General features: G+C 34.1%; 1 protein-coding gene across 2 annotated transcripts; it reads right to left on the bottom strand.

The window, feature by feature from the left end:
• Positions 1-340: 340 nt before the first annotated feature.
• Positions 341-7,102, bottom strand: LOC112038769 (nuclear transcription factor Y subunit A-1). 2 transcript variants are annotated; one of them, XM_024071616.2, is made up of 7 exons: positions 6,901-7,102; positions 5,869-6,150; positions 3,648-3,760; positions 3,426-3,497; positions 2,802-2,966; positions 810-1,235; positions 341-699 (listed from the first exon to the last, which is right to left on the bottom strand). In XM_024071616.2, exons 2-6 carry the CDS (start codon positions 6,128-6,130, stop codon positions 822-824), a joined length of 1,026 nt encoding a protein of 341 aa, XP_023927384.1. In that variant the 5' UTR covers positions 6,131-6,150; positions 6,901-7,102; the 3' UTR covers positions 341-699; positions 810-821. The 2 variants fall into 2 exon arrangements, with proteins under 2 accessions (XP_023927384.1, XP_065626783.1); XM_065770711.1 differs by lacking the exons at positions 3,426-3,497; positions 3,648-3,760 and adding exons at positions 4,118-4,189; positions 4,341-4,453 and having other exon boundaries at positions 6,901-7,100.
• Positions 7,103-9,231: the final 2,129 nt, after the last annotated feature.

A 9,231-nucleotide genomic window follows, 5' to 3' on the forward strand; every position in this document is an offset into this window, starting at 1 on the left:
ATAATTTGATAATAATGCAGACTAGAGCCTCTTATATGACCCATAATCCAGATTAAGCACCTATTGACTACAGCAAATGACAATGCCAGAATCCCAACATGGGGTGCTATGTCATTAGAGAACAAGGACAATACAGGAGAATGAACCAAAGACAAATCAGAGTTCCATTTAACTAATAGGTTGGTAGAATGCATCTTTTGTGTGTGCTTTGCCTAATGCAATGCAATGCCATGCAAGGAAGTGCAGACATACAGTCAAACACCCCTCATATCAATACAATCAAACATTTCAATGGAGATGCAACAAACCTGAAGAGAGAGAGAGAGAGAGAGACCAAATCTTAACATTGTCAACATTTTAACAATTAGGATAGAAGAAGCAAAGCCTTTGTCTTACACAAATAAGTCTTCACATTTCTGAAGCCTTCTTATCTAGATTGTTAAACTTTTACATATTGATTACTATTTCCTACTTGATAAGTTAAGAACTCTCTTCCCTTTTTACACTACTGGTGAATGGAAGGAAATGCATTAAATGCAGAACAGTAACAGCAGCACTACAACACATCTCTCTCTTGCTCATTTCACCCTTACAAAGACAAGTAACCTTTTTTGTAAAGCCAAGAATGAATTGCCTGAGAAACACAATACATGAAAGGTTTCTACTCAACCTAGATGGGGCAAATGCCTTCAGGTTCACCTGCAGGAAAGAAGCTCTCATAAGAAAAAGAAACCCAAGTAAACTATTGCATTGAATGTCAAAAACTCATTAGTATTTAACTGCTTAAGCAAATTCCAGAGGCTTCTCACCTTCGGTGAACTTCATTTAATGGGGAGTGCCCCACGTGCAATCCCATTCATATGCATGCTCTCCCTCTGCTGACCCATGTAGCCTCCTTCCTTGTCATCACTAAACAGTGAATGGTATGTTGATGAAAGACCATGGCCATTGCTGTTCCCATTGGACAAGTTGTGTGCTTTATGCATATTGTGAATCATTGACCGTGATCCTTCTTGCTTATTATGTGAGGAATCCAATTTCCCATTGCCATTGTTGGGCAAGTATTCAGAGCCAGATTTACTGGTTGGTTGCACTGAAGAGTTGGCACCCATATTCATGCCCTTTTCTGAAGTAGGATTGGCATCATTATCAAGCTTCTTTGTATTAAGAAAGCGCCCCCCACAACCTCTTGCCCTCCTCATAGCATGCAGGTGTCGAGACTCATGAAGATATGGCTGGGACATGAAACAGTATAGAATATCAAGAATCCTTCTGGACATTCTAAAAATGTAAGGAACAAACAGAACTTATCAAAGAATAAGAAATGCGCTGAAGGGGTGGGGCTGACAGATTGGAAAAGCACGCAAGAAACACAAATACAATAAAGAATATACAAATAAATAAAAACAACTAAAAAATCCATGACACCCAAAATACATCCTTGCCTCAATCAGAATACCATCTTGGTCCTATAGCTTTTCTTGTTTTCAAATTTCTTAATCTCTTAACTTCATAAAAACATTTCTATATTTGTAAAAGTTTCTAACTTCAGATACCCTGATAGTGCCAAAAGAGGGAAAATCTGAAAATAAACTACCACATGATTTTACCCCTCTCCTCTCATAGCGAGTTTGTATAAGTCCTCTTCCCCATCCGTCATGTCTTTCTTCCCATCTTTAGTATGAAATTATGAATCCCCTCCCCCACTACCTTTTTTTTTTTCTCTTCCAAGCGTAGACACTACTTCAACCTAAGAGATACTCAACCATATCCCACCTCCTTATGGCTTTATCACCTGCCAAGATCTAGTGGCCCACATTTGACTCACAATAAATATTATTAGATGCCTTAAATATAGACAACTTTCTTCATTTTTACTTCAGCGCATGTCTATATTTCAGAGGTATACTCATGGAAAACAACTGGAAATGGAACTACTTGTTTTTGCATAAAGAAAAGAACTTTCATACTAGCTCTCCAAATATACACTAATCAGGGTAATAGACAAGGCAGCAACAAGCTAGAACTCCCTAAATAATTCCCTTCAAAACTGTGATACTGTTAAGGTCCGGCTGCCAACATTATTAGTTTCATACTGCCCACAGGATTACAGGTTTCTTTTATGTCTTTAGAACACTCGTCAAGTGCGTTGTTATTTGTGTAATCTTGAGACCGTAATCCAATCATAAACAATGCAACTTCAGTATCATAAAGTAGGAAGATAACACCACCCTCCCCCCACCCGGCCCAGAACAAAAAGTCATGAGTAGAAAACAGTGCCAGGATAGGGAATGGTCGGATACTAAGATCAACCCTCTTTTGAATCCCAGTCAAAATTCATACAAAAGAAAATATGAAGACTGACAATCTAATGAGAAAGAACTTGAATTAAAACACAAATCAATCGAATAAGGTGCAATTGTCCTATTTGTCATTCTCCTACGAACATTTTGCCTTATCTCCCATACCACAATTGTTAATACCTAGTAAATGAATGAAGCACGATATTAAGTAAATCTGGTGTACAAAGAGGAAGAAACACATGCCAGAAAAAACACACACACACACAAGAAATTTTAGTTTGCATCTACAAGAAGGAAACATTAAGCTACAAAACCTACAAGGAAACTTGCCAAGAATGAACAACTTAAGCTGAAAGCAAAGATACACAATGAAAGTTGCATCACCCTTCAATGCATGTTTTTCCTCTATGATGACTTATGAATATTATGCCTTCTATTTTTTTATCATCCCAAATTGTAGCTCAGTCCAGAGAAAAAGTAAACAAATATATATTTTACCTTTCGAACTTTTATTGCTTTCTTCTGAAGCTCAGCCTTAGCACGTGACTGTCTTCGTCTCAGAATACCATGATATTGCTTTGCATTTACGAAGACAGGTTCCTCTTCCATTTCAAGAGGTAAAGGCATTCTAGCCTGATGCATTCCATATAATTGGGCAGGTATCTGGCATCATACCAGTACTGTCAGAAGATCGTCACATCCCAATACATTTGATTAGAAATAATTACAACACTACAGTGACTAAACATGGAAAATGAGTTTATTACAAAAACATATGAAGAATGCACTGGTACATAATATTTCATCAAAAGAATCTTAAACCTAATAGTATGATTTGTCAATTTTCTTTGGAGTGAAGCAAAGCAATGGTGACCACATCAGTTTGCTTGAACTTCTAGTACTTTCTTTTGATCTGAACTAAATGCTGTTCTTCAAAGATATATCCAGGGAATTAGTACATTCAATGTATGCACATATATGTGCACAAGTGCATTCTAAACAGGGTAGTGAAGAGGTCCCTCTTTGAGGAATAAGGTAAGGCATGTTCTAGGTTTCGTTAGAAAAGGCATGTTCCATCGAAAACATTACTATTACTGTCCTTCTAGAATACAGATTGCATACCATAGCTTGATGCCCATAAGGAGCCAACATTCCACCATAATGTGGATCTGAATACATATATGGTGTCAATACCTGCACAAGTAACAGAGAATAAGGGGAAAAACTTATAATCTTTTTTTTTCATCTTAAAACCAACCAATGGAAAGTCTCAGATTCATTGATCAAACGCCAAAATGTGCGTGTCTATGAAGTCTGAGAGAGAGAAAGCTGAACAGGTCTTACAATTGAGTGACCAACAAGTTCCATGTTGGAGTTTGGATCCAGGTGTTCACCCATTTTAGGAGTTGAGGATGGTACATGGTTAACATGTTGGTGCTCTTGCCCAATATTCCCATCTGTAATAAGAAATAAACCCAAATATTAATATGATAGTTTGTGTGTGTGTGAGTGAATATGCATGCACGATCATATGGTGCAACATGTTATGTCACAACTCTAAGAAGAAGATGACATTAATCCAAATCAGAAATAGCAAGGTTAAAAAAAAAAAATATATATATATATATATATATATCCAGGGAATTAGTACATTCAATGTATGCACATATATGTGCACAAGTGCATTCTAAACAGGGTAGTGAAGAGGTCCCTCTTTGAGGAATAAGGTAAGGCATGTTCTAGGTTTCGTTAGAAAAGGCATGTTCCATCGAAAACATTACTATTACTGTCCTTCTAGACTACAGATTGCATACCATAGCTTGATGCCCATAAGGAGCCAACATTCCGCCATAATGTGGATCTGAATACATATATGGTGTCAATACCTGCACAAGTAACAGAGAATAAGGGGAAAAACTTATAATCTTTTTTTTTTCATCTTAAAACCAACCAATGGAAAGTCTCAGATTCATTGATCAAACGCCAAAATATGCGTGTCTATGAAGTCTGAGAGAGAGAAAGCTGAACAGGTCTTACAATTGAGTGACCAACAAGTTCCATGTTGGAGTTTGGATCCAGGTGTTCACCCATTTTAGGAGTTGAGGATGGAACATGGTTAACATGTTGGTGCTCTTGCCCAATATTCCCATCTGTAATAAGAAATAAACCCAAATATTAATATGATAGTTTCTGTGTGTGTGAGTGAATATGCATGCACGATCATATGGTGCAACATGTTATGTCACAACTCTAAGAAGAAGATGACATTAATCCAAATCAGAAATAGCAAGGTTAAAAAACAAATATATATATATATATATATATAAAGAAATTAAGGTATCAGATTTTAAAATATAAATATCCCATGCACATTTTGGTAATATTTGATTACTGCATTTTTAAAATTTATATGTTCAATTATAGCAATATTGTTTCCCTGTTTTGGAAGATCTGGTGGGGTAGGTCAACACATGTTCCTAGCAGAATCATTGTTGAGTTGCAAGGAGAGGAAATATAACGGATCAAATAATCAGCAAAGGATAGAAGAGAGCTGCTTGAATTTTACAGTAAGACAGAAACACTCTGTTTGCACATTGGAAGACCCTTAAATGCTTAGCCTTGGAGCCTTGGAGCCTTGGAGCCTTGTGCTCCAAAAATAAATAAATATGCTGCCATAGAAAAAGGTGGCAGTGACGGCAACAGGGTGAAATTGGCAATACAATCATGATCAAGAATTGATTGTTTTGTTCAAAAATGATCTGCATTTGCACCTCTTGCAGATACTCCAAAAGCTTACGCACCTAAACAGGATTTACAATTTCTTGGTCTGCTTGTCTGCCAGTCAGTTTCACATTGCACCAACTGAGAAAAATAGGAGGGGGGAAGAAAAAAGAAGTACATGCCCATATATACCGGGGAACAAGATTTCAATCCATCACAATTTCAATTCAAGAACAACAATTCTATGCCTACATATACATGTATGTGTATAGTTAACAAATTAGGACCAGCAACTTTCATCTATCCAGATCACATCAGGTATATGTTTTCGAGTTTCTCTACATAAAAATCCATCTTAGTGAGATTTTCAAAATTCTCAGGAGTCAACCAACTAAACTTCCATAAATTTTCATTTGGGCAAATCTAAAATAAAATACAAGTTGCCATGAAGATACTCATCACAAATCCATGAGAACAAGATACTTTCTTTTTTTTTTTTTTTTTTTTTTTTTTTTTTTTTTTTTTTTTTTTTCCTTCTCCTTCCTAAAAGAGGCATTCCCACGTAGAGCTAAACTTCTCTTCTTCTCTCTACAGTAAACACTTGTTTCTATTAAATTACAAATTTTGTCTGGGAAAAATATATAAATAAAAATGTATGATGAAACAAAGATTGCAACCACCAATCATATAGATATAGGGAAAGGGAAACAGTTTCTCAAATTCAATCATCATATACTTTGTTACACCCAATAGCAAGTAAATACATTTATTCTTATTTATGATTTAAAGCAAATCTCCACAAGACTATTATTCACTAAAGTGGTGACAGCTCAAAGATACCTACCAGATTGCGACGCTACGGTGACTTGTGTTTCTTTATTAAAATTAGCTCCACCATCCAACTGACCGTTTGCTTTCAACTGTATCACTCCATTCTTCACAGAACCATTTAGGTGTTCCATTGAAGAAGATTTTGAACCACTCTCACCTAAGGACCCATTGCTCCCCACTCCAGACCACCAAGGATTGTAAACAGTGGACTGCAACGCAGTCGGCCCACAATTTTCTAACCGCCTGTCTTCATTTCCGAGCTTTGCTGGCATCATTCACAACTTCCTCCTTCAACCTTAAAAAATTAAAAATTTAAAAAAAAAAAATTCATAACATAAAAAAATAATAATAATAAAGTTCAATTCTACCAAACCATACCAAACCAAAAGAATACAGGGTGAATTTTGGAGTCTCTCTGTCTCTATATATATAAGCAAAAAGCAACATGCATGCTATGTAGAATGAAGAAAAACATCATAACAAAAAGGATAATACTAAATCCAACCATTAATCAATAGCAAAAACCATTTACTGAATTTCAGAGCTTGAAGAGATAACTAAACCTAAGGTTCATGCTTGGAAATTGAGCAAATGATGGAAAAAGAAATAAACCTTTCAAAATTCAAGAACCTACTGCACTCTACTGAGCCAAAAACAACTAATTAGCTTTAATTAAGCTGAAATTTTCTTCTGGGTATCTCTATTTTTCTCTTTTTACTCCAAATTCTGTTACATCCCTCACAAAAATAAAAGAAAGATATATCTTTTTACCAAAAAAAAAAAGGGAATTTGGACCACCCTTTTCAGTTCCAACCATGAAAAACTCAAAAAAAAAAAAAAATTCTTTTTTTTTTCTTTTCCTCAACAACCAAGTATGGCTTAAAAGCTTTAGGACCCAAAAGAAAAAAGAACTGACTTTAACAAAGGTACTACAAGTAAAGCAGCCATGATAACATGTTCTGTTAGAATTCTTGAATCAAAGTTGAGGAAAGTGATGGAGAATTCTAAGAGATATGGAAGGGAAATTGTTTGGATAAGAGCTTACTTGTGGGGGTGTGAAGCAGAGGATCCAACCCCAAGATGTCTTCTTGGTTTTCAGAAGTAGAAGAAGCTCATCACAGACTGAGTTTCTCTATCTCTCTCTCTTTCTTTGTCTGCAACCTTAAAGAGAGACAGTGGAAGGTGACAAAGAGAGAGAGAAATAGAGAGAGAGAGAGTGTAAATAAATCACATGGAAAATAATAAAAGTAAAAAGAGTGTTAATAGAGTTAAGGTGTTTTTTTTTTTCTTTTTTGAGAAGTAAAAGTTTAAGGTTTTTCAAAGAAGAAGAATTTTAAGGTTTTTTTCATTTCTCAAAGTTTACGCAATGGTCTCTCTCTCTGTCTCCGATTAGGAAGAAAACAAAATTGTCAAAAAAGTAAATGACTAAGAAAAAAAATTTTGAAACTTGAAGTTGACAAAAAAGGACTTACAATTTTTGTTTTTATTTTTATTATATAAAAGGGCCCATAATTTGTATAATCTTTCATATTGTGTCCAAGTTTTTTAATTTTTTCAATTAAAGTCCATATTTGTAAAATTGGTTCAATTTGAAATGTGTATCTATTTATGTTAATCTAGGCAATAATTAGACTCAGAAAGTTCTATTTAATTTTTGTGTTCACCTAACATTTGATAGTTATGAACAAACATGATACAAAGAGAAGCTCCATTTAGATAGAGAAAGTTTAATTTAGAGTGAGAGTGGTTGCCTAAAAATCAAAACTAGCTATTTATGTGAAATACAAAATTTTATTAATGATTTCAATTTTTATTTTGCTCCATGGCTACCTAGGATAGCAAAAATAAATAACGGAGATCAATATATCGTTCAAATTGAAAGAGTTCATAAGTATGAGGTTTTAATTTACGTTTATAGTTTATTCCTTATTTCATATTAGGTCCTAGGATTTTGTAAGTTAAAACTTCAAAAAAATTTTTTAATACAAACTTTAGACTTAATTTGAGTGTATTTAGATAATTTTATTTTTAAAATAAGGTTTACCTAGAAAAGATAACAAAATAAAGATATGTGTATATGTGTTAAAGTAAAAAATAAGCTAATAGTTTAAGTAAAAAATAAAGAGTTCTGTTAATAAGTGCCTAAAGGCATTCATTAAAAATGATTTACCCAATACACTTTATTGAAAATTGGATTTATAAAAAAAATACGCATGTGAAACAAACCTTTTAAAAAACGCAATCATTACACAAAACTTAAAATACCCTCTCAACCACAATGCAAAACCCTATCCTTTCATATTCTTATTTAGCTCAGGAGTGCATGCAAAATCCACCATCAGCCCAAATTATAGCCACCGTTGACTTTACCATAGTCGACTTCACCACCATCACCCCAAATCAAAAGACTTAATTGACTCCACCACCATCCTAAATCACAGAAGCACTTGACTCTAGAGAAAGAGAGAGAGAATAGTATAAATTTATATGGATTTAAGGGGCATTTATAACAAATACTTTTTTCTTTTTTTTGAGGAAGATTTATAACAAATACTTGTGTAAACCTTAATTGCAAATTTTTTATTAATGAAACTTATAAAGTGTCAATTGTGCAATTAATAATCTTTGGGGGGGGGGGGGGGGATAAGGAAAATAATTGGTGATAGGAGATATCCATTAACAAATACTTAAGACAAATAGAGCCTTAAGGTATTGTGACTTAAGCGATCCTTGATACATATATATATATATATATATATTAGTTTTGACATTCGCAAATGAGGTTATCTTTACAAAATTTTGATAGTATTCCTTCAAAATTAAAAGTATATCAAGTATAAGTTAATAGTTTTGTAGTTCAACTAGTTGATACTTTATGGTATTTCTAACAGAGACATATCGAGATTCAAACCCCCTCTCTCGTTGAAATTATCAAATGATTAAAAATAAAAGTATATCAAAGTTAAACACAACACTCTAACACAAAATTTATATTCATTTTATGTCCTTATTTAGTTCTCCAAGGTGAAACCTTAAGATGGAATTATGGAATGTTAATCTAATGAAGTGCGAGATAAGACAGAAGATTGAGTTCTGATTTTATAGAGTAGGGTCATTGGAAGCTAAGTTGGATTCTATTTACATTGGAAATTGAGTTCTGATTCTATTCACACAAATAAGAAAACAACACCTAAGTGAATAGTTGGAAAAAAAAAATGGAAATGAGAGCCGACAGTGCATTGTCGTAAGGATCTCCACCTGGTCATTTGGTTGGTCTATGAATGTGCACAACTTGCCTTATGATATAGCTTATTATAATATAGAAGCTTGTACTGAATACTCATAATTAGTATGACATTAATAGCTAATTATGATT

This window comes from Quercus suber, unplaced genomic scaffold (genome assembly GCF_002906115.3).
Source record: "Quercus suber isolate HL8 unplaced genomic scaffold, Cork oak 2.0 scaffold_4, whole genome shotgun sequence".
NCBI classification, from domain to species: Eukaryota; Viridiplantae; Streptophyta; class Magnoliopsida; order Fagales; family Fagaceae; genus Quercus; species Quercus suber.

Bases quoted from the DNA above. Each gene is read 5' to 3' on its own strand.
- LOC112038769 (XM_024071616.2), bottom strand. From the start codon at position 6,130: ATGATGCCAGCAAAGCTCGGAAATGAAGACAGGCGGTTAGAAAATTGT. The intron at 3,761-5,868 runs GTAGGTATCTTT...TTCTTATTACAG, and splicing joins CACCGTAGCGTCGCAATCTG to ATGGGAATATTGGGCAAGAG. The intron at 2,967-3,425 runs GTATGCAATCTG...GTATGATGCCAG, and splicing joins CTTATGGGCATCAAGCTATG to ATACCTGCCCAATTATATGG.